A 24,810-nucleotide genomic window follows, 5' to 3' on the forward strand; every position below is an offset into this window, starting at 1 on the left:
GAGGCAGGAGGTGAATTCGTCGTCTGCCCAGGGCGATGGTCAAGGCGCCAAACAGGGCAGACTCGACTTGGCTCCCACGATCGGTCGTTACCTCTGACGGCACGCCGAAGGGCGAGATTCAGGCGCTAACAAGGGCGGAGGCGACCGTGGGAGCTGTCGAGTCGGGAACAGGAACGGCTTCAAGCCAACGGGTATGGCGATCGACGACCGTAAAAATGTACCGGTAACCCTTGCACAGTGGCAGAGGCCGACCAGTAGGCGATCAAACCTATGATCTGGGGGCAGAAATGATACGGGGCTGGTCGAGTGTGGCGTTGAATCTTGATACGCTGGTATAGGGCAGGCACGCGCGCACCCAAAACTTGATGTCTGCATTCATCTTCGGCCAGACATAGCGCGACCCGATGAGCTTCTGGGTGACATTGACACCAGGGTGGCTCAGGGCGTGAAAATGATTGAAGATCGGCCGCCGAAGAGGTCGGGGCACGAAAGGACATGCTGAGCCGAGAGACGTGTCCCAAGCGACGGGGGACGCCGTGCCAGGCAGGGTGAACGTCCTCGAGCTTGAGGCTGGTGTTGCTGCACGAACGAAGGTTAGCTACCCCTTCGTCAGCCGACTACGCGGTTGCAAGCAGGTCGAGAGAGAGAATAGCTGACGATAGAGCTTGGAGCTAATTGACCGAGCATATGCAGCTGTGGGCGTCGGCCACAGAATTAGTGATGCCACTAACGTGGCGTATATCCGTTGTAAACTCGGAAATAAACGATAATTGCCGTGGATTTCGCGGGGGAGGTATCCGGTACCGGACGATGCGAAAGCGTACGTAAGTGACTTTTGGTTGGTGTAAACGGTGAAGGTATGCCCTTCCAAGAAGTGGCGGAAATGTCTCAAAGCAAGAAAAATTGCAAGAAGTTCCCGTCCGAACGTACTGTAACTGGTCTCGGGGGTCTTCAGTTTCCGCGAGAAAAAGGCGATGGGCTGCCAGACGGAAAACACGCGCTGCTAGAGCACCACACCGACGGCAACACACGACGCATATACCATAATGCAAGTTGGGACATCGTACCGGGGATGAATGAGAAGAGTGGCATCGGCGATGGCTTGTCTGATCTTGTCGAAAGCAGCAGTGGCGTCAAAAGTCCATAGTAAGTGTGAAGAGTTCCGCTTGCCAGAGGTGAGTAAGGCCTCAAGAGGACCATGGTCGTCGCATATGAAGGCAGGAAGTGGCGATAAAAATCGACTAAGCCGAGGAAACGGCGGAGCTGAGTGACAGATGTCAGCCGGGGGAAATCCCGAATTGCAGCGACCTTGGTTGTTAGGGGACATATGCCATGCTGGTTGATGCGGTGGCACAGGAAATCAATTTCCGAAACCCCAAATTCGCTTTTAGCGTCGTTAATTACAATACCGTGATCCTGCAGACGGGTGAAGAAAGCGCGTGAGTGTTGAGCATGCTCTTCAGAAGTGGTGCTAGCAACAAGGAGATCGTCTGTGTTAGCGTACACAAATGGTACGTACCGGATGATGGAGTCAATGAAGCGCTGAAAAGTCTGGGCGGCGTTTCTTAACCCGAATGTCATACTCAGAAACTCGAATAGCCCGAAAGGCGTGACGATGCCTGTCTTCGGGATGTCCTCTTCGGCCATAGATATCTGGTGGTTGGCGCGAACAAGGTCGATCTTCAAGAAGATGGTGGCGTTTTTTAGGTGGGCTGCAAAATGAAGGATGTGCGGCACAGGATAGCGGTCTGGAACTGTGAACCATTTAGAGCGCGGTAGTCGCCGCAGGGGCGCCAGTCGCCGGTCTTCTTGGGCACCATATGGAGTGGTGAAGTCCAATTGCTGCTGGATGGGTGGATGATTCCAAGGTCGAGCATGTGCTCGAATTCCGCCTTCGCGATGGTGTGCATTTCGGGGGCGAGACGGCGCGGGCGAATGTGACATGATGTAATGACATGATGGACGACATCATACCTCACATGGCGTGTCCAGTCCGGTGGCTTGGTGAGGTCCGGAAAGCTTCGAGAATCGCCGAATAGAACAACTCAGGCGCACAGTATGAAAGTGTGTGGCAGCTTGGTACAGGGCTTCGAATGCCGTGAACGTACAAAGGTGTAGAAGAGTAGAATAATCGAGAAGGCGCCTCCGGAAGCAGTCGACGGGCTCTTGGAATTCAGTGAGAAAATCACGAACGATAACCTCGGAAACGTCGGCGACGTGAGACAATCCATGAGCCAATCCATGAGCTAGTCCATGAACCAGTCCATGAACCAGTCCATGAACCAGTCCATGAACCAGTCCATGAACCAGTCCGTGAACCAGTCCGTGAACCAGTCCGTGAACCAGTCCGTGAACCAGTCCGTGAACCAGTCCGTGAACCAGTCCGTGAACCAGTCCGTGAACCAGTCCGTGAACCAGTTCGTGAACCAGTTCGTGAACCAGTTCGTGAACCAGTCCGTGAACCAGTCCATGAACAAGTCCGTGAACCAGTCGACCCGAAATAGCCAACGGAAATCCCTGCGGAGGCCGAGGTTGAGGGTCAAGGACTGCTGGCCATAAACAGGAATGGTCGAAGCATTCTCAGCCTTCAGTAAAAAGCAAGGCTCACGGCGGCGACGGAGTTGAGTCGCAGGTAAGACGCTCATATCGACACCGGTGTCACGAGGAAGCGTATGCCAGAAACACGGTCTATGACGTAGAAGAGGCGACTTTACGTCGCACAGTGATCGGAGTGAAGAAATTTCATCGCTATCTGTACGGTAGAAAGTTCACGTTGGTCACAGTTCAAATCCCTCGTGACAATATTCGGCTTGAAGGTGGGCATAGGGGCACTAGCTGTCATGGGACTACAACGCTAGGCCTTGATCTTGTCAGCTTACGGCTACGAGATTACATACAGGAAATCTAAGGATCACGCAAAATCTGATGCTCTATCAAGGTTGCCAACTGAAGAATGCGGCAACGAAATTACTGAAGGAGATACTCTCATGATCTCTCAGTTCAGCGAACTGCCACTATGTAGTTGGGACATCGCGCGGCAGACTGTACGATATACAGGTTGGGCCCGGGTATTGGATTTTTTGTTACACGGTTGGCCTACGAACATGGCAGACGCCGCACTGAAACCGTTCTTCGAAAGGAGAGAACAGCTAACTGCGGATCAGGGATCAATCGTGTGGGTAATGCGAGTCATTATTCCCCCTGGCTTACGGCAGATAATTCTGCACGAACTTGATCCGAATGGCATCCGGGCATCATCGCATGAAGGCAAAGGCACAAAATGGCTGAAAATGGACGATGACATCGAGTCTTACGTCTCTGGATGCGTCGCTTATGCTGTGACAAGAAACCTGCCAGCACCACTACACCCATGGTCGGGGGTAAGAAAGCATGGGAAAGGATACACATCGACTACGCACTGATGGCTGGAAGAAATAACCTTATCGTTATGGGCAGCCACTCGAAATGGATCGAGGCCTTACCCACCGACCTACTGCGTGGCCGCTTCGCTTCGTACGGAAGTAAGTTCTTTCAGTTCTTAGAGACGAGCGGAAAAAACGCATCCGGGTTTTAACGTACCACCCGGCTTCACACGAAGCAGCCGAAAGGTGTTTAACCAAATTTGGAGGAAGGAGGTAGCCACGGGTAACGAAGGCAGACTCTCGGGCAAGGCGAAGTTGGCACGGTTCTTGCTTTCATGCAGGATGGTGTCAGCGTCACCAGAAGAACGTCACTTGAACTTTTCCTGAAAAGACAGCTGCGGAGAAGTCTGGGCCTGTTAAAGTCTGGTTTATGGAGAGAGGTCGACATACGCCAAGAAGCCCAAAAGGAAAGTTCATGACAAGACGACCCGTATACAGTTACGTCAGTTTTGCGTTGGCGATAGAATCCTTATGCGGGACCACCAGGGAAACAAGCTGTCTTGGGTACCGGGCCGTAGCATGTCAAGACACAGACCAGTTTCTTACATTGTGCAGATAAGCAATCGATGTGTTAAGGTACACGTCGATCACATACGTCAAGATAAAACCCAAGTACTTGCGGACCAGTCTTACACAGAGCCTCGCACCTGAACCGTGCATCGCGCTGGCCGTTCGAGCTGCCATCACCGCAACAGGAAGCGACCAACTCGTGAGGACAATTGGAAGCGTCACCGCCGGAAGAGCTGCAACAGAGCGCTTAGAGAGAACACCCTGAGTGAACCAGGAGCCCACCAGGGTGGCTGGAATATCGACACTCGCCGAAGAGATTGCCTCTTCGGCGAGTGTCGATATTCCAGCCGGAAGAGATCCCGGCGAGAGGAATCCCGCGGAGAAGAAATGTAATAACCTGTGAACTGTGTTGAGATGAACTAACCAGGAAGATTAAAAAGAATGTGTGCGCGTGTTTTGTCGTTTTCGAGTTGTGTGTGCCCGATGGCAATTTGGTTCGGGCTTTTTGGGAATTAAACGTTGTTCCGTTACTAAAGATTCATGAACTGCGAAGATTGCCGTCTGCTACAGAGCGGCCGTATTATGAGGCGTCCACCACACCAGGCGCTGAGACGCAAGTTCTGCTGTGCCATGAGGTCTAGCGCAACATGCCTATAAGCTGAGCAAACGAAATGATTACACGTAATATACAATGAATACAAATTCATGTGCTGGTTTTCCTTTCGGTCAACCTCCTCTATCAGCACCGGAACGCATAGGCGGCGACCGCCCCAGCCCCCTTAACAAGAAGGAAATATTAAGCAAGGGAGAAGAACAACCATCGTGTTTCATGAATTCCTTCAAAATTTCTGTTAGCCATATTTTATTCTACTGAGCATTTGTAGTTACTGGTTGCACCACTTTGCCCCTTGATCACCATTTTTGTGTTGATGACTTCATTCTTCTCCGTTTTCGTTTCGTTGCCTTCTAAACTACACTAAAGCAGGCTAGTAGGATGCATAAAGAAAGCAAACGGGTAATGTCCAATCACCACTCAAATCATTCTGACACCTACCGTATGTGTAAAAAACAGTATAGGGTCGCGAGTGCCGCACTCACAAGATGCTACAGCATCTCGCCCCGCATACTTTGTGTATGCTCTGCCTAATTTAGTGACACCGGCTACCAGTTTGCATTTTATTGATCAACTCTAGTGTATCTAGAAAACATCAAATGGTTTTCATAAAGGATGTGACGCGTAAGCAAAACTCACTACAGTTGAAGGTCCGGATATATGCCGTATCTTTTCATGCTATTGGTGCCAGACCTCAACACTCGCAGTACGGGTGAGGAAGCAACAGCCCTCGTTGTTGAGGGCAGCAGCTACGCTTTACTGGCCCATCTCAAACACGGTGACATCGAGTCCAGCAATACCATCGTCAATTGGCTCAACATGCATCGCACGGCTTCTGGTTCCTTTCAATCGACGCAAGTATGATTTTTTGAACCATTAATTGAGTACGTGTTTTCGCCACAACTCCTTTCCCGCATCTTATTATCAGGACACGGTGGTCGCCCTGCAAGCCCTGTCAGAGTACGCCCTTAGTACACGCGATTCCTACCTGGACCTCATGTGTAACATCACTCTGAGCGACAAGCGTGATTTCAAGAAGAGCATCCGTGTTCGGAGAGACAATGCCGCCATTCTTCAGCAGCTGGACGTAAGGCCCCTGTTGCACTGCATGGTCGCGCGGCTTTTCCTTTTCGGTTCAGACAGTTAGAAAAACGATAAACAACAACACTTGATTAAGTAGGTCGAAGTGTTTTCGCTAAAACTGCCCTCCATCGTAAGTGACTAGAGAATATACCGGCACAAATAGAACACACACGCAGATGAGACAAACACTACGACGCCGAACTTCCATCTGGTTTAATGGAAGGTCACACACATTATCAGCCGTCACAAGTGACTGCCCAAATGCAAATGTGCCATTTATTCCGTTAAAAGCGCAAAAGAAGGGGAACTTACGCACTGATCGCTCTCATCTTGGTTGATGTGGTACAGCTTGGGACATAAGTTTGCGGAACATAGCATTGGCGTATTCCTTCATCGGTGCGGGCCCCCGCTAGATATGAGGAAGAGGTCAAATAAGAAATGGGTGACCGGATGTGCTATCCATCTCTCAGTATGTGTGTCCGCTCCTGCTCGCTACTGGGGTGTCGCTCCTATGGAGAAATGCGACACCGTGGTGTTCCGTATACTTTTGTCCCAAGCGGTACGCTTCAAGGATTTAACGTGGAGTGCGTTCGCGATAGCACCCCGAGAGTACAGTTCTTTCAAACATGAAGGTACACATGAACTTGTCAACATGTATAGCGAGATGACCAGTCGGAGTGCTGCGCCGGTATATTCTCTAGTCATGCACCAACGTACTACCCCAAGTTTCCACGTTCGTTTGCCATCGTAAGCCTCGACTACTGCCTCCCCGGCAATAAATTGGTGCATGAGTTACTTTTCATAGGTGTCTCTGTGTTCGTTTCTCCGGTGCACGGTCACCCTTAAAAGAATTGTGCAAGTAATTGTAGAATAGCGTGTCGGTGAAGCAGCTCTGACAAACGTTAACGTAGGCACATCAGCAATGAATTCCAATATTGTATTGGGGGCAGTATCTCTTTCAGTGCTGCTCCTGTAAAGATTTTTCCTAATCTCTCCAGTGTTGTGTAAGTGATCACAACACGAAGTAATAACTTCGGTATTGAGGTCGCGTAGTCAATCTTATAACTAACCACATGGTTTGTTCCGTCCATTGCAGCTTGTAGATGTAACTGGAAAAATGTACGTGAGTGCGAGCGGCATCGGCAGCGGCCTTCTATCTGTCAAGCTCAAGTACAACATGATGGTCGCTCCTGAAGTGCTCTGCAAGGTACAGCTCCCCGCAACCTTAACTTGAACGTGGCTTCGACCGGCGGAGTGGGAGCAGACACCCCAGTGGGATTCAGCTTAACTATTGAAAGAGCACGTTTCGGGGTGTTCCACGAGAGGTCTAGGGGTCTCCGTTGTTACTCAAACACTTCGAAGGCGGACGTTGCTTACTGAAGATGCTGTTATCAAGATCGTGGTTGTTTGTGCTGTGTTACGAGGGTGGTTCCATAAGTTTCCGGCCCGAGGTAGAAAATGCGCGCGAATTTGAAAATGCGATTAAGGACGCGTGGCGCCATCTGTTGGAGGGTCGGAGCACCACCCTCAACCCTCTCCATGCTTTTGTCGGTTGGAGAGCGGGATTTCAACCAGCCAGGGTGCACTCTTCAGTTAAAATGGAAAAAAATCGAGTACCACGCTGTGATAAAATTCTTGATAAAAGTGGAACTTTCGGCTAATGAAATTAAAGCGCGACTGGACAACGTGTACAGGGAAGCCTCTCCATCGTACACAACGGTAAAAGACTGGGCTAAGCAGTTTCGACTGGGGCGAGGGTCCATTGAAGATGATTCACGCGATGGTCGTCCAGTGGAAGCGGTGACACAAGAAAATTTGTCTCTTGTCGAGGAGGAAGTGCTGAGCGACAGGCGCCTAAAGGTGAAGGAAATCTCAGAAAGGCTGGGGATTTCCAAAACAACCGTTTTTCTCATCATCGGCGAGGGCCTTCACATGTAAAAAGTCCTTGCGAGATGGGTGCCACGACTTCTCTCGTCAGTTCAAAAGCAACAGCGCGTCGTCTGTGCCAGAGTGTTTTTGGAGCTCTGTCAAGAGAACGAAGGAGAAATATTGAAGTGAATTGTCACAGGGGATGAGACTATGGTGCTCTACTATGATCCCCTTTCGAAAAAAGAGTCGATGGAATGGCGCAAACCAGGAGAAGCACCCCCAAGAAAAGCCAAGGTCACACAATCCACAAAGAAGGTCATGGCAACAATATTTTGGGATTGTCACGGGATCCTCCTCATCGACTTCAAAGAGAGGAACACCACAGTGAATGCGACTTATTACGCATCACTCCTGCATCGACTGCGAGACGCCATCAAGGAAAAGAGGCGCGGCAGGTTGAGTCGAGGTGTCCGGTTGCTCCAGGACAATGCCCCTGTCCACATGGCTTCTGTTGCAAAGGCTGCACTGAAAGAGTGCGGCTTCGAAGAAATCCACCACCCACCCTACAGTCCAGACTTAGCACCGAGTGACTACTTCCCGTTCTCAAACTTGAAGAGGGATCTCAGAGGACGGAGATTTCAAAACGATAGTGAGGTGCAAAAGCAGTTTTCCAGCATTTTACGGACAAAACTTCGGACTATTTTTTCAAGGGTATAAGAATGCTGGTTGAAAGGTGTCAAATGTGCATCGAAGTTAAGGGTGACTATGTCGAAAAGTGATACACTTGTTTTGTCTCTATGACTATTAAAAGTTGGTCGGGCCGGAAACTTATGAAACCACTCTCGTATGTTAGATGCGCCTTAGATGACATCGCGGCGATATCCAAGGGGGGGAGGGAGGGGGGGATATGTTTATTGAAAAAACAGAAAGGTTAGTCAGTGGAGAAGTAAGCCGACTTGCTATTCCTTCAGTGAAAGAGAAAAGGCGTGGTAGCGTTGGCAGCTAAGAACGATCTTGCCACCCGAATGGATCATCAGTGTACTGTATGAACTTGAAACGAAATAAATGAGGATGGGCACAAGTGCCACCTATTTGAACCTTTCTAAATGGCATGTTCGAAGGACAACAATAACACAATTTCCATGTGCAGTTCAACATTACTGCAAAAGCCGATGTGCATCAGCCCACGAAGCAACGCGAGGACCGGAACCTGGACTTCCCTCGTGACTTATTGGAGGACTTGGGACTTGATAGCTCCGATTTTGACAGAAGTACGTGTCTTTGTCTTTCTTTGTCCAGTTGACATATTGAAGAGAATAAACCGATTGGTAAAAGGACACACGTATATTAATAACTCAATCTATTTCATGTATTCAGAGCGACGGTCGCCGTCTTGGGGAAGAGAAAGTAAGTTGCGCTTTTCTTTGCCTTTTTTCTCTATACACGTTTCCACAGGCAAAAAGAGTATTTTCGAATGCTTCTCTAATAACTGTTTTGTTTTCACTTTCCATTCTTTTTCCAGTGCTCAGCCTGTCTCGACCACCTTACCGGAGGCCTCAAAGTCCGATTTCGCTACCCCTAAATCTTAATCCAAGGAACCGTGTGGGAAGCCAAGGTAGGTGTCCCCAACATATCGTCCAAATATATGTACTGCTTGCTGCAAGGTTAACTTAAACGCAGCTTCTGTGGAACAGGGAGAGACACCCTGGCGGCGCTTAGGAGAATTAGAGGAACAGAGTGTTTTAGCTATCCCTTTCGTGTTACAGGGTTGACCGTCGTTAGCTAGGCGCGGTGTATGACGAGATTATGAGTGTTGCCTTGACCGTGTTATCAACGCGGCGGATGTGTTGATTATGCAAGCTGTGTGCCAGGTGATATCGCCAGCAAGCGATGTCGTTTGCCTGCATGCGCTTGATAAGGGATCCCACACTGACTGCTTATTCCTAGATTTTTCAAAGGCATTTGATAAGGTGTCCCACCCGCTTTTGCTCCACAAACTATAAATGGTCTTGGTATCGATAACACTATCCTAGCTTGGATTCGCTCTTTCCTTACTAACACGTGTACTAACATATTGTACTAACGTTACTAACATGTCGTATCTGTAAATGATAACTCTGACTTCACTCATGTAGTCACTCGGACGTGCCTCAAGGTTCTATCCTTGGTCCCCTTCATTTTCTAATTTCCATAAACGACCTTCCGAATTATATTACGTCGTCTCTCCGGCTTTACGCAGATGAATGTGTAATTTATCAAGAAATTACTAACAGTCATGATGCTGACCTGTTGCAGGCCGACCTTAATAAAGTATCCGAGTGATGTAACAGTTGGGCAATGGCACTTAACCTAACAAAATTCAAGCTTGTAACGGTGTCCCGCAGCAATGTAACTGGTCAGGTCTATACTATCAACAACATCCCTCTTGAGTCTGTCTCCTGCTATAAATACTTGGGCGTCTTCATCTCTAACAACCTTGAATGGCGTACGCATATTGAGTACATAACTAATACCGCGTCCCGCACCCTGGGCTACATTCGTCGAAAGTTCTCATCTGCCGCGGTTCACGTGAAGACCACGCTATATAAAACACTTGTCTTGCCTAAACTAGAATATGCTGCCTCAGTCTGGGACCCTGATCAAGATAATCTCATCAAACTAATTGAGTCAGTTCAGAACAGAGCAGCCCGTTTCATATTAGGCAACTACAATCCCACTGCCAGTGTCACCGCTATGAAAACTAACATACGATTAACAGATCTCTCTTTGCGACAGAAAATGCTCCGCCTCTGCCTGTTCCATAAAATTTGCTATCACAACGCAACTTTAAAATCTTCTTTGATCACTCCACCATCGTACATTTCCATTCGCGTTGATCGCCGTCAAAAAGTAGGTGCAGTGCGTTCTTGAACAAGATCATTCCAGGGCTCATACATTCCTCGCACCTCATCAGTATGGAATAGTTTACCTCGTTCTGTCACTGCGATTACTAATAGTATAGAATTCAAAAACAGCTTGTGCGATCTCCTTCACATGTAATGGCATTGTATATTGTCGCGTTTATCTCATTAATATGTTCTTGTCGAAGTTGCTCGTTTATTGTCTTTTTGTTGCGTCCGAATGTTTATCGATTGTTACTGTGCTTTAACCTTGCATCGTGTACTCCAACCTCGCTCTTCAGTGCCCTCTGGGCCTTGAGGGCATATGTATAAATAAATAAATAAATTGATGAGACGTGAGGGACAACTAGTATATTCAGCACATATAAATTGATTAGTGGCGTATCCTAAATGCACAAGTTACGGCACAGCACCGGACTATGAAACGCCTCTGACGTTCTAGAGTGAGTTGTAAATGTTGTAATTCACTTCACACGATAAACCTGCATTACATCCTTCAACAAAAAGTAACCAGACTTGTATTACCGTTCACCTGCGTGACATCTGAAGGAGGAGTGCCGACATCCTCACGATTTCTATGTCCTTTGGAGCTGCAGGGATTCCCTGTCATGTCCGTCTTTCGAGTGTTGCGATGATCAGCTGGATCAGGCATTCCGTGTTCACATTAGCCGTTACGTTCAAATCGAAAGCATTCAAAACCATCGAAACCATCCGCTAGCGTCTGCGAGCACAACGGTCGGGGTCCGAGAGAGCACGCGTGACTTCAAACTTTTTCGACCTCCAACGTTTCTCGTTTCTCCTCCGTTGGCCGTTCGACTCATCGCTCCTCAATCAAATTACTGTCGCCCAGTCAGCGCGAAGTAAGACTGACGTCGTACTCGGAGACCAATGAGCATCCCCATATTTACACATACATCACGCAGCCAATTAGGGATATTCGGAGTGGCTAAGCCAGTGGCGACAATGTTTTCGAAGCGGCGCGTTTCGCTGAGGCACTGGATTTATTCGTTGCACCGCTCGTGATTTATATGGGAAGGCGTCCTAGTTTCCGGTTTTCTTCCTTTTCTCTTTCTCAAGAAGCGTCCTCCCATTGGTTCGTGCGAAAGATATCCCACGATGACGCACCTGGCCTGGGGGCGTTGAAAAGAAAACAAGAGGGAACATGCAAATTGGTAGTTTCCTTCGCACACAAATTAGGAATTGTGCAACGGATGTATCCCGTGGCGCTTCTATTGTTGTCATGGTAAAGTATTTTTCATCCCGCCAGGATAAATGTTTGCAGTGTAGTCCCCCTTTCATCGTGACTCCGACCATATAGGCATAGGGGAATAGACCGTACAGTGCCTTGCTATCATAATGTATTGTGGGATGGTCATTGCAAGCCTCAGCGTACACGTGATCTAATGACTCCCATGATCGGCGGCAAAAGCGTTTTTAAACGACGCCAATGCTGTCTGTGTGCGTCGTTTTCAACCTCCGTAATTAGTTTTACCCTTGCTTTACAACGCGTACATTTAGTAAATTCAAGCAGCTCCTTCTTAATAAGCACAGCGTTATCCCACCATTTGGCATGTGTGTTCTTCAGGGATGCGAGGATTACAATTTCCCACATAATGATTTCACCGTAGTAGAGGCTAGCCCACGGGTCCCGCCGTGGCAATCTCCTCCATGTTTTAATCGTTCCCTGACTATGTTCAAGATACAGGACACACCACCTGTTGTGCTCTAGCAGGAGTTTGTGTCCCTTAAAGAAAGTCTTGGGCAACACAGAGCTTTTTGCAGTGATGGTTCCTAAACACGCACCTGAGCCTCATGTGCAGTGGTAACCGGTGGACTCACACAGTCACATCGTCTACCTCATATACTCTCAGTTTTTAATGCTGAGGTATACGGAATAATCATTGCACTGAACTAAATCTTAGAAAGTCACACCAAATCATCGTCCTCTGAGATCCACACAGATCCTCTGAGTTCTTCTCAAGCAGTAGGCAACATAGGGATGTCCAAAAACCTTCTCGTACAGAAGGCACAGTGCCTTCCTGGTTTGGTAATAAAAAAGGTTCTGTCTTCAGCATTCTGCTGGGTACCCAGTCATGTGGGTGTACCCGGGAAGGAACGTGTCGTGAGATGAGCGGTATGCGGGCGTGCATTGTCCTGTAGGAGGAGGACTCCGTTGGTGATGAGGCCCGGTCGCTTTTGCTTCAGTGCCTTATGCACACCCCTGAGAACCTGCAGTAATATGCACCATTGATGGTGGTGCCACTGGGCAGAAAATGAACAACGCCAGCCTTGTCCCAGAAAACCGTGGCCATGACCTTACCCGCAGACGGGGTGCTTCGGAACTTCTTGGGAGCTGGCGAACCCGGATGCTTCTACTGTTTGGATGCGCGTTTAGACTCAGGAGTGACATGGTGCACCCACGTTTCATCGCACGTGATGATCCGATCAAGGAACGGCTGTCCTTCAGTGACGAAACGGTACCTTAGCTCCTGGGAGATTTCCAGTCTTCTGTGCCGGTCAAACACGGAGAGCTGCCTCGGGACCCAACGCGCACTAACCTTCTGAAACTGGAGGCGTTTACGAATGATAGTGTTCAACATTCCTGCAGAAAGGTCCGCCCTTCGAGCCAGTTCGAGACATATTATCCGTCGGTCCTTGAGAATCAGGCGCTCCACAAGTTGGATGTTCTAAGGAACTCTGACACTGGGCTTTGAGCCGCCCCGGCCGGGATCGTCCTGCACTGATGTACGGCCGTCTCGGAACCGTTTGCACCACTCAAACGCGTTGCTGCGGCTAAGTGTATCGTGGCCATACTGAGCCTCAAGTCTTCCGTGAATTTCAGATGACTTTACGCCTTCATTCATGAGAAACTTCATTACAATTCGCTGTTCGATGTGCGCGATCACCTCGTTGTCGGCCATCTTATCCAGCACGTGTCTTCGGTTTTGCACAAACTTCGGACCACCACGTGGCGAACGCGGAAGCCCGTCGCGTGTGAAAATGACGAAAAAGAAGTAGCGCGAGCGAAATACAAAACAAAATCACACGAGCTCAAAATGCTGTTGCCTACAACGCGTAAGCAGAGGGGGATCTATTTTGGCAGGAAAAGTTAGAAGCTAGAACGGACGGCTTCATATTGCTCAGTACATAATTCCTTAGTGGGTAATCAAGTTCCTGCGGGGTAGTCAGAATCAGGAGATGTGAGGTCACATGTCTTCCGCCTTCTCACCCACGATGGCAGAGGCTGCTGAGGGGACCGATATCTCGCCGGCAGTTGCCAAGCGCTGCGGTTATACCACTGGTGCGTGCGCCAAGTAATGTTGCAAGAGAGGTGTTCGAATATCCGAGGCAGATCAGGCGAGACTTGAGTGTGTCACGGAAGTTCTTGAAACGGCGGCAGTCGAGAAGAATGTGTCGAATGTCTGCCTCAACGTTGCAGGTGGAACATAGGGAACATAGGGGGCGGGGGGGAGGGGTTCCTGGTCCATTTTGAACAGCAGCGACGGAGTACTGGCGACGTTACAGCGAGTCGATGGCGGACATATTCTTCCCTCCTATAGACACCGCTGCAGATAGTGTACTCCATCTTTCTTTCTTTCTTTTATTTCATCATATTACAATTGACAATTACCAAAAACTGTGTGGTCCTTTAGCAATGAGAAGGTGAGGTCCCTTTGGGTCAATGGACCCCAAGAACCCTGGCAGCACACAATATTTGACCCATATTGGATGGGCACTGGCGATACCTGTCAATATGGGACTAGTTTTGCCAAAACTTGGCAATATGGGGACCATATTGCCAAGTTACAACCAATGTGGGGAAAATGTCGGCACCATGGGCCCCATATTGCTAAGTTTGAGCCAATATAGGGAAAATGTCGACAATATGGGCCTCATATTGCACGTGTGCACCCCATATTGACTGAAAATGCAGAAAATGGGACGTGCCCGTGTTGGCATTTGTACCAAGTGCCCAATCAACACGGCAAGATTGAACGTTGAAGCGTGTGAAATGCCCAACTCAATACGTCGTTACACCCAACAAGTTCCCACAGATGATACACATTGTTCGAAACAGTCAACATATCTGGCAATCCCACTGCAACATGCACTGCAACTCAACGCAACTTTCCACTTGCTGCAAGCAGCCGCCATCTTGCTTCGCGATGCCAAACAGTCAAACCCTCTGACAGCGTGGTCGTTTGAGCAGAATCCGTGTCCTACAACTAATGCGCGTGCGCGACACTGGGATCGGACGTTTCATTCGGGCTAAAATGTCGAAGGTTTCTTTAATGACAACGGAAGCGGCAGGTCAAGTTAAAAACACAATGTTTGATAGGAAGGGATGTCTCTTCAGTAATGTCAGGTGCTCTCAAGTTACTGCAGGCAGTCTGAGTAGCTGAGCCGTATGTCCGTCATCGTTACGAAAGTGCTTCAATCCGTTGTACTCCAGGAGCGGGTTGGGAGTTGTTGAGTCATATATACTAGTGCAATCCCAATTTAGGTTTCACAGGGATGTTTGCCATTGGCAGTTTTTGGGACTGCCGGGATCCTCGAGCAAGACAGGCACAGCACCTGTACTTTGTTTTTAGGTCGAGGTAGTGTTGTTTTTTAACGTGGCGCAACGTGAATCAATTAAAAGGTCCGCAGAAAATTGAAAAAGACGACATAAATATCATTACCGTTAGTAGTGGATATTATAGCGGATAATGATTTATTATTACCCGGATTCATCGTTGGCGTTATCAAAAATATTTGGGACAATATGGATAATCTGGGCTTGCTAATATTGGCTGCCCATATTGAACCGATATGGAGCCTGGTTGCACTCCCCATATTGGTCCCACATTGGACCAATATTGGTAATTCTGGCAACACACATGGCTCCAATATTGGAGCAATATTGGCGTGCTGTTTGGAAAGTGGTTGGTCGTGCTGACAGTAAGGAAGTGGCGTAGCGGCAGTTGGCAAGCGGATGTCGAGATATGTATTCCACGAATCGGCTCTAACGCATGGGCACGTTTCAGTGCGGCATCACCGCGGATATTGCAGTACATGGCTCGGGATGCAATGAAACCACACAGCGTGACCCGAGGACAGGAGGTCATTATACATTACGAGGATCATGGAATGCACAACTTAGACGATCTCGACAGAGTAAGATACCAGGACAGCTAGGGTCGCTTTGCTGCACCGTGCTTTGCTGTCAGTGAGTACCGTCCAGGCACTAGGCGCAGAAGCAGACATATGTAGCAGCCAGCCGGAAAGGACGAAGAGGTCCCGCTCTGCCGTGTGTCACATGGCGCGAGCCTAACTCCTTTTCAAAAACAAAGGCTGGTTTTGGCTGCCTCTCAGTCCGTGTCCGGCGCCTTGCTAATAAACACCGTCTCCGTATTTCCGCCTACATTCTCTTGCTCAATGACTTCCGCACATATGCTTCGAGGCAGCAAGAATAGCAAACAGCCCAGCTTTTACACACTACGTTTCATAGGGAGGCAGAGACGCACGGTTGAAATATTCGCTAGGGACATAGCACGCCGCTGTCGGCAAACTTGGCCTCACTGACCCGTCAGTGTACATTTCCGTTAATGGCTATGGAAGGCATGAATGTGGTCCGCTTGAGGGTAGTTACAAAAATGACTGCCGCCGCAATCCCTATGTTGCAGAGGTAGCACTCATAACATAGGCTCTTGCGCTTTTTATGCATAATCATGAAAGGAAACTGCAGACTGTTAGGGCTATCTTGAGTATCGTAAATAGTGCCACCGAGTGTGTGTGTATGTGGGTTCCTATAACATTTATTATAGAATTACCCCACAACGACCAGATGCAAAATAATGAAATAAATGCCGCAAGGATCTATTTCGAGAGACCAAAGCGCTCGCTAATCTTCCTTGCGCCCGTGTTTTGCAGCGGTAGAAAGGCGGCTCACTCCCCATCGATTTTTTTGTCTTTAAAGGGACGGTCTCGTACCCCCTGGCCCATGCACAAAGCGTACCATTCGATTCCTCATTGCTGAAAACGTAATACTGTGAATTCGCTCGTTCAGAATCGTCACGGTTATTAAATAAACGAATTAAGTTGATAAGAACAGCGCCAGCACATTGCGATTTCTGTTGGCAACAGATATATCCGTTACGATGGCAGACCGCTTATTGGATGAACAAATCGTCTGCTCTCGCGCCTTTTTGCAGCGGTGAGAGCAGACGACTTCCAAAAGGTGCTCGAGGATCACTGCGACGGCAATAAATTTGCTGCATGTGGTCTGGTCAAACGAAAGACGCGTATTGTAAAATGTGGCCGAACAACAATGTCAATATGTCTCGCATCTTCATTTCGAGCGGGAGTTTACGTGGATGACTCCACCTAATAAAGGCAGTTGACGCTTATTTACTAACTTGTCTCGTATCGTTCGGTATTTTGAGCACTTTTAGTTCGTCTTACCTGCGAAAAGAATATTCCGTATGGAGGTGGTGGAAATGTAACCCGGGTGTATAACAACTCTTTTGTCGACGACAATGCGACGAAAGTGTGGGAGTCACATACTCGAAGCATCTTCAACAAAAGGTCTGATTGTCACACGCGTGCGTGTACTCCGCACGTTTCGTTCACGATGCATATGAGGTAAGAGACGTTCTGCGAGCACGATATGCATGGGACGGCGCCGGACGCAGCTCAAGCTAAAAGATGTCGACCGTCACGCAGTCAACTGTTAGCGGCAACGGTGTCCAAAGAACTGGATACGCGCAGTATTGAAATGTAGGTATTACTTTGTTGATGATAGCCAAAAGTGATGTGTACAGAAATTGTCGGCACCGCACGAAACGGCAGTCCCGCTTACCTCGGTAGTATTGCGAGAAGGAAGTGCTTGATCCAGCAGGCTACATCAGTTTGTTTTGCATATAGCCTCTCTAAGGTATTATCCCTACCGGAGCAGTATATCGCCAAACTATGGTCAATAATGTTGTCTTGTACCCCTTCAGTAGCTGACAGTAACTGATGAGAGTGGCACTCCTTCCTGTGCCAGAATCAACACCTATTAATGGGTCACAAATATAACAACTCAAATTCGCCGGCTTCACAGCTCTATTTAATTTTTCCCTGCACATTGCTGATGTGAGAAAAGTATTGCATAATATAAATATGTAAGTTATATCCACAAATCAGTGTTGTGATTATATGGTGTTCAAGCAGCAAAAGGCAAGACAACCTTGTTGACAGGACAGGGCGACAGGTTGCTCAGAGCTTGCTGCTTGAACATCATTATGACTACCCGATACCAACAAACCAATTTTAACACAATTGGTCAGTGCTGTGGACGTACATTACAATAAGGGACAGTAACAGATGACTACATAAACACTCAACTTCCGCAACCTTTATATTCAACGTGCTGGACATGTTAGTCTGCGACCCCTGATATCGAATCAGAATGTGAGCCAGTATGGGCTCATGAACATACCCGTGTAACATGAGCAAAAATAAGGCTGACGACATGTAGACAAGTTGCAAACCGCTGTTCCATCTTACAGATTTGTCATGCACGTCTAGGTATTTTTCATATTTTTTAAACATTTACACATCTTTCATATTCAACGTGCTGGACATGTTAGTTTGCAACCCCTGATATCGAATCAAAATGTGAGCCAGTATGGGCTCATGAACACACCGGTGTAGCATGAGCAAAAATAAGACTGACGACATGTTGACAAGTTGCAAACCGCTGTTCCATCTTAGAAATTTGTCGTGCACGTCTAGGTATTTTTAATATTTTTTAAACATTTCCACATTCATATTCAACGTGCTGGACATGTTAGTCTGCAACCCCTGATATCGAATCAAAATTTGAGCCAGTATATGGGCTCATGAACACACCGGTGTAACATGAGCAAAAATAAGACTGACGACATGTCGACAAGTTGCAAACCGCTGCTCCATCTTACAAATTTGTCATGGACGTCTAGGTATTTTTGATATTTTTGAAAGTTTTTAAACATTTCCAAATCTTTTATATTCAACGTGCTGGACATCTTAGTGTGCAACCCCTGACACAATCAAAATCTGAGCCAGTATGGGCTCATGAACACACTGCCATAACATTAGCAAAAATAAGGCTGTTTCATCTTGCACATTCGTAATGCACGTCTAGGTATTTTTGATATGAAATATTATAATCATCAATGATGATAAGGGCTTATTCGATGCAGAAGCATGGTCTTTGATGCAGATATGTTGGATGGTGCTGAAAAGGGCTTTTTTTTCATAGGCCGGGGTAATTGAAGACGTTGACGTAGATCAGCTTATCCTTGATTTTGTCATTTGCTCCATGTGTAATCACATGAATGGAAAGCCTTAAATTATCACGTTGACAACCTCCTGCCGCTTGCGGGAATGGATAGAGAGAGCTTCCTTCAGAAGACTATCCAAGTTGTGATACATATATGACGAAATGCCCAAGTCTGAAATTTTGCGTAACGTACCATGAAACACACATTTTTATATGCAAATAAAAAACTGCGCAACAAAAACAAACCTTACAACACCTGTCAGGAGAATACAACGCCATGTGTACGTGACGGATCGAAACAGGTTCCGGATTGTGCGCACAACACATCCTGGTATTGGCGAGCAGTGGCTACACACACACCTGCAATGTTTGTACAATTTAGAATGGTGCCACGATCAGGCGGAACATATATACGCAAAAAGTGCGCTTTTATGGATGAGTCTTACCCGTCAATCGATTCCGGATCATCCACTTCTCCACTGGCTAACCACGTTGTTGTGGCAAAGGGTCAGCAGCTAAAGGTTCATCAACGTCCCCGTTAGTCAATCGGTCGGCGCCGATGAGCTCATCTTCACCGCTTAGTAACAGGGACCCGTCACTATCGCTAAATTTGCTGTCAGACATTACGACGTCGCGCGTGACAACTTCCAAGCGCAAAGCGCATACACCTCCGACTGTGATTGAGCATTGTGATTGTGATTGAGCCTGCCACCATAAATACCATAACCACGTCAGATGTGACGCAGCATGAGAGGGAGTTGAATCCAGCTGCAACTTCCGTCGTCTGCTGTCACGGCATATTTCTTCAAATTTCTCGAAAACCACTTCGTTGTTCTGGTTGAAACTTAGCGACTGTGTTTCTGTAGCACTCTTGAATATAATTTCAGCTAAGTTTCGGAATCGCTCGATCTATACGAGACCGTCCCTTTAATCTAACTGTACCTCACTCTTACAATACGGGCATTTGTTTCTCAGGCTAGTTACACATCGTACTCATCCTGTAACTAATAAAATGAAAAAAATAGCCGGAGCTCTTTGGCTGCACGTATAGCATATGTTTATAACTCAAACGTCGCCATGCCAGTCCTGGACAGCTGTTTCGGCCTTGTTGGGCCTCATCAACAGGACGCAGGCAGGCAACGTTTGAGTGGATGGCGTCAGAAGGTCACGTAACACGTGATTCCTCCCGTCAGGGTGAGATAACTCACTCACTGAAAGCCCAGTGCAAAGCCAGTGAAGTATAAAATGAAAAAAAAATAGCCGGAGCTCTTTGGCTGCACGTATAGCATATGTTTATAACTCAAACGTCGCCATGCCAGTCCTGGACAGCTGTTTCGGCCTTGTTGGGCCTCATCAACAGGACGCAGGCAGGCAACGTTTGAGTGGATGGCGTCAGAAGGTCACGTAACACGTGATTCCTCCCGTCAGGGTGAGATAACTCACTCACTGAAAGCCCAGTGCAAAGCCAGTGAAGTATAAAATGAAAAAAATAGCCGGAGCTCTTTGGCTGCACGTATAGCATATGTTTATAACTCAAACGTCGCCATGCCAGTCCTGGACAGCTGTTTCGGCCTTGTTGGGCCTCATCAACAGGACGCAGGCAGGCAACGTTTGAGTGGATGGCGTCAGAAGGTCACGTAACACGTGATTCCTCCCGTCAGGGTGAGATAACTCACTCACTGAAAGCCCAGTGCAAAACCAGTGAAGTATAAAATGAAAAAAATAGCCGGAGCTCTTTGGCTGCACGTATAGCATATGTTTATAACTCAAACGTCGCCATGCCAGTCCTGGACAGCTGTTTCGGCCTTGTTGGGCCTCATCAACAGGACGCAGGCAGGCAACGTTTGAGTTGCCTGCCTGCGTTGCCTGCCTGCGTCCTGTTGATGAGGCCCAACAAGGCCGAAACAGCTGTCCAGGACTGGCATGGCGACGTTTGAGTTATAAACATATGCTATACGTGCAGCCAAAGAGCTCCGGCTATTTTTTTCATTTTATACTTCACTGGCTTTGCACTGGGCTTTCAGTGAGTGAGTTATCTCACCCTGACGGGAGGAATCACGTGTTACGTGACCTTCTGACGCCATCCACTCAAACGTTGCCTGCCTGCGTCCTGTTGATGAGGCCCAACAAGGCCGAAACAGCTGTCCAGGACTGGCATGGCGACGTTTGAGTTATAAACTCATCCTGTAACTGTTTCGTACCCGGGGTGTATTCATGACAGGGCTCCCCTCTTCCCAAGTTTGCCCATCCCCCAGAAAAGAAGAAAAAATATGGAACGGGCCTAGCCATGACCGAGCCGTAGTGGTTTACATGAAAACGTCATGGTCTTCGATTCCTTTCCTCAGCTCTGGTTCCTCCCCGGTGCAGAGCTCCCCTCCCACGACCACTACCACTCTGGATGCATTCCATTGTCCTTGTAGGTCACTTTCACACTCGCACAAGTCGCAGAAGTTGCCCGGCTTGTAGAGGATAAGGGATCGCTGCGCGCGCCGGCCGCCGAATTTCACTCCGCCTCTCTCCGTAGCTCTCTCGGTCGCTCGGTGCTGGGCTTTGGGGGCCTTTTGGGTTCCTCTCGAGCCGCCTTTTCTTCTGATCGCCGTTCCCCCCGAGCCAAATTTTGATATTGCAACTTTTCAAACATATAAAATTGTAGTTATTCTTGTTGGGAGACGATATCGCCTAAGGTACAGTTAAGGCGCAGATATAGTCCGACGTAACTGTGCTGCGCGTACGCGCGCTGCACAGTTGCGCTACGCCGGGGGAAATCACATCCTCTATAGTCCAGTGGCTAGCGCGGCCGACGGCATTCAACGAGCTAGGACGTCGCCCGCGCAGAATAGAACATGTTCTATTTTTCGCCGACCACGCTCGCGCAGTCAGATCAGCGCAGTCGCAGTCGCGCTGCTGCAGTCACAGCGACTTTGCGCATGCGCAACGGTCGCAGGCCACTGCTGACGCGTGTCTGACTATAAACACATATTTCCCCGATCGCTTTGCTTGGCGTGTCTGACTTCGGCTGTCGCTGACTGCGACGCCAAAAACGTTGGACTATATCTGCGCCTTAAGATCCTCTCAAGCGACCTCCTTTCCTTTCCTTTCCAACGACACCTCGATCGGCGTCCTAGCTTCACGCGTTCGCGAGACAGACTGCCCGCAAGGTAGACGTACCCCTATATTAGCCGCATTTACATGAACTCGACAGGAGCGGGTTGAGTTGAACAGCCGAGTTAACTCTCTCACGTAAACGCTGTTGGGTCGAGCTGACTCTGCGTCGTGTCGAGTAGAGTCAACTCGACAGCATGGCGTGGGTTGACGCGTTCGACTCGACGGCAGACCTCGGCAAAACTCACTCATGAGCGCGCTCACTCATGCTCACTCACGACCGATTCGGCTAATGAACTGAGCGTGAGTGAGCGTTCCGAGAGCTGAGTAGGCGATGAGTGAGTCCGAGTGAGCGAGCCGAGAGCTGAGCGGACCATGGGTGAACCCGAGTGAGCGCGCCGTGAATTGAACGGGCGGTGAGTGACCGTGAGTGAGCGGGCCGAGAGCTGAGCGGGCTGTGAATGAGCATGAGTGAGCGAGCCGAGAAGTGAATGGGTTGTGACTGAGCGAACCAAGAGCTGAGCGGGCAGTGAGTGAGTGAACGTGAGTGCGCACTGAGTGAACGTGAGCGCGCGATTTGAGAGTTGAGCGGCCAGTGACTGAGCGTGAGTGCGCGAGTCTGGAGCTGAGTGGCCAGTGGGGCTATGAACTGAGTAGTGAGCGGCCCATTTGCATACGCTCACTAATTAAATAAACATCCTAACTTTTAAATTTTAATTCGCACGGAATTTTAATTTAAAATTACGGAACCTCTGTTTTACGCATCAGGAGCTTCAGCGAAAAATATTGCAAGAAAAAAAAACTGCGTCGATACTTAGTGATTTTTCGGTTTACATATTTCTTGCGCGGAGCAGGGCACCAATGCGCCCTTTGGATCAGCTATCCGGCTGTCAATTTCGTGTTCATCCGCTTGGTTGACACACGGGGTTGATGAAAGATAAGGAACAGCCGTAAGACCGCAAGACGCTTAGCGGGCGGTGAGTGAGCGTGAGTGAGCGAGCTGAGAACTGGGTGAAAACGACGATAAAAACCAGAGACACGGAACAGAAAAAGACAGCACGACACGTTCTCAGACACAGCAACCCATGTCGTGTTGTCTTTTTCTGTTCCGTGTCTCTGGTTTTTATCGTCGTTTTCACAATGTACCAGCTCGTCTGCACCCTTGCACTTCTACCATTGAGAACTGGGTGGGTGGTGAGTGAACTTGAGTGAGCGAAAGTCAATACTGCCGAGGTCCGCTCGACGGGCGAAGTTCATGTAAACACTGTCGGGTCGAGTTCGCCGGACGCGAGGAACTGCGGGATCAAGTACAGCCATCGCTCTACGCAGGCGGCGGCAGACGTGAGCAGAAACAGGAACCGGAAGGCGCTCTCACTGCGCTGGAAGCTGGACTCGACGCGGAGCGTCGCTGCGATCGTCTCCCGTTGGAGCAAGTTCATGTAAACAGCGTCGGGTCGAGTTCGACTCGACTCGACAGTCAACTCGATGCGCTCTGTCGAATGCATGTAAACGCGGCTATTTACGTCTCTTTCGCACGCGCACGCCACACCCACAGACTACAACAGCCGCCGTGGTGACCCTGTTCAGCGTGATCGCGCGGTGATCGTGAGCTTACACGTGTAAGCTATCTGGATAAAGCCAGTTAGTTGCTATCGGTTTATTACTCGCCGGGTCATCGCGTCATGAAATTCGACATAACTTCGTTGCATAGTAAATTTTGACCTGGGTTACCCAACCGAACTTAGACATTTTAACGTCAAAAAAGGTATTCATGCGCAATGTTTCGTAGTCAAAGAACTAACAAGAGAGGCTCTGGCCTTCTTACGATGGACAGAACAGAATCACAGATGCGCAGACAGTATCACATGTATTGGTATTCCAGTCATGGGCAGTATCGAAGATACATGTATCTTCGATACTATCTTTCGATGCATTTTCTGTAACGGTATTATGTATAGCGTGCAAAAAATGCAACTATCGGAGTATCGGTATCGAAAATACATTTTCAGTGTATCGTGTATTTTAACGATACCCGATACTTAAAAAAAAAGCCACAAATATTGAGACTGTTGTGAGACTTAGGGTCGGCGGCACTCGCTAAGGCGGTAGTACAAGCCAGGCCGCAGCGGTGTAGGCATGTCGACCATAAATTCGCTCGAAGCTTACGTCCGCTCGCGCGCTCCATCGCCGGGAGAGGAGGCCCTGGGCCGTGCTCTGGGACGCGGGCGCGCGCAGCTTCCACGTGGTTCCAGAAAAATATCTCCCGTCTCTTTTATAGCGGGCGCGCCGCAAACGCTCGGCGTCATCCATAGCGGACTTACAGGGGACCAACCTCAGGGCTTCTGGAACTGCGCTGCCCGATGTCCCCCTGCTCAGTGCGCAAGAGCACGTCCACTTAACTTGAAGTGTAGATTCCACGTCTGTCATGCCGAAAGAAAAGCTACCGGCTTAGCTTGAGCACTCTAGCCCGTTGTACAGCTCACAATTCACAACGGCCAACTACGAAAATCAAGTTTCAGCTATGGCTGACGAACTCCGGTGCGCCATCTGTATAGTCAATTACTCACAGACCGGTACCAAGGAAGAACATTACCTTAAAGAATTGTTTTTTGCTAGGCTGCATATGGAAGCGATCGTTTCAGTGTACCCATGGCTTCAGTTCAATCTAAAGTTCTAACAAGGCTAGCTGCTCAGACAGTGCTGCTTCATTTTATCCGTGCAGTCTGATACGTTTTTTTTTCAGAAAGAGTGCACTATAAAAATTTCCAGAAATAACAGAGAAGTTTTTGTTTACTTCCCTGGTCATGTTACCAGCTTTATTATATTTGGGATTTCAGTGATGTATCGAAGTATCGAGGATACAATATCGAGTATCGGTATCGAAAATCAATTTCGGTTCTGTATCTTGTATGGGTATCGGAAATACAATTTTTGAGGGTATCGGGTATCGGTATCGAAGATACTTTTTTGAAGTTTCGTACCCAGCCTTGTGGTATTCTATTACGCTAGTACTTTTGCGTATTT

The 24,810-nt window shown here is 48.5% G+C and overlaps 1 protein-coding gene across 1 annotated transcript in view; it reads left to right on the forward strand.

Moving 5' to 3' along the window:
• The window catches only part of LOC135396505 (complement C3-like), a 210,740-nt gene that overhangs the window by 159,125 nt on the left and 26,805 nt on the right, over positions 1 to 24,810 (forward strand). The window contains exons 29-34 of the mRNA XM_064627518.1: positions 5,237 to 5,403; positions 5,474 to 5,632; positions 6,725 to 6,835; positions 8,648 to 8,768; positions 8,875 to 8,904; positions 9,020 to 9,112. Coding sequence (XP_064483588.1) covers positions 5,237 to 5,403; positions 5,474 to 5,632; positions 6,725 to 6,835; positions 8,648 to 8,768; positions 8,875 to 8,904; positions 9,020 to 9,112 — 681 coding nt within the window. The remainder of the gene's footprint in view (positions 1 to 5,236; positions 5,404 to 5,473; positions 5,633 to 6,724; positions 6,836 to 8,647; positions 8,769 to 8,874; positions 8,905 to 9,019; positions 9,113 to 24,810) is intronic.

This window comes from Ornithodoros turicata, chromosome 6 (genome assembly GCF_037126465.1).
Source record: "Ornithodoros turicata isolate Travis chromosome 6, ASM3712646v1, whole genome shotgun sequence".
Taxonomy (NCBI): Eukaryota; Metazoa; Arthropoda; class Arachnida; order Ixodida; family Argasidae; genus Ornithodoros; species Ornithodoros turicata.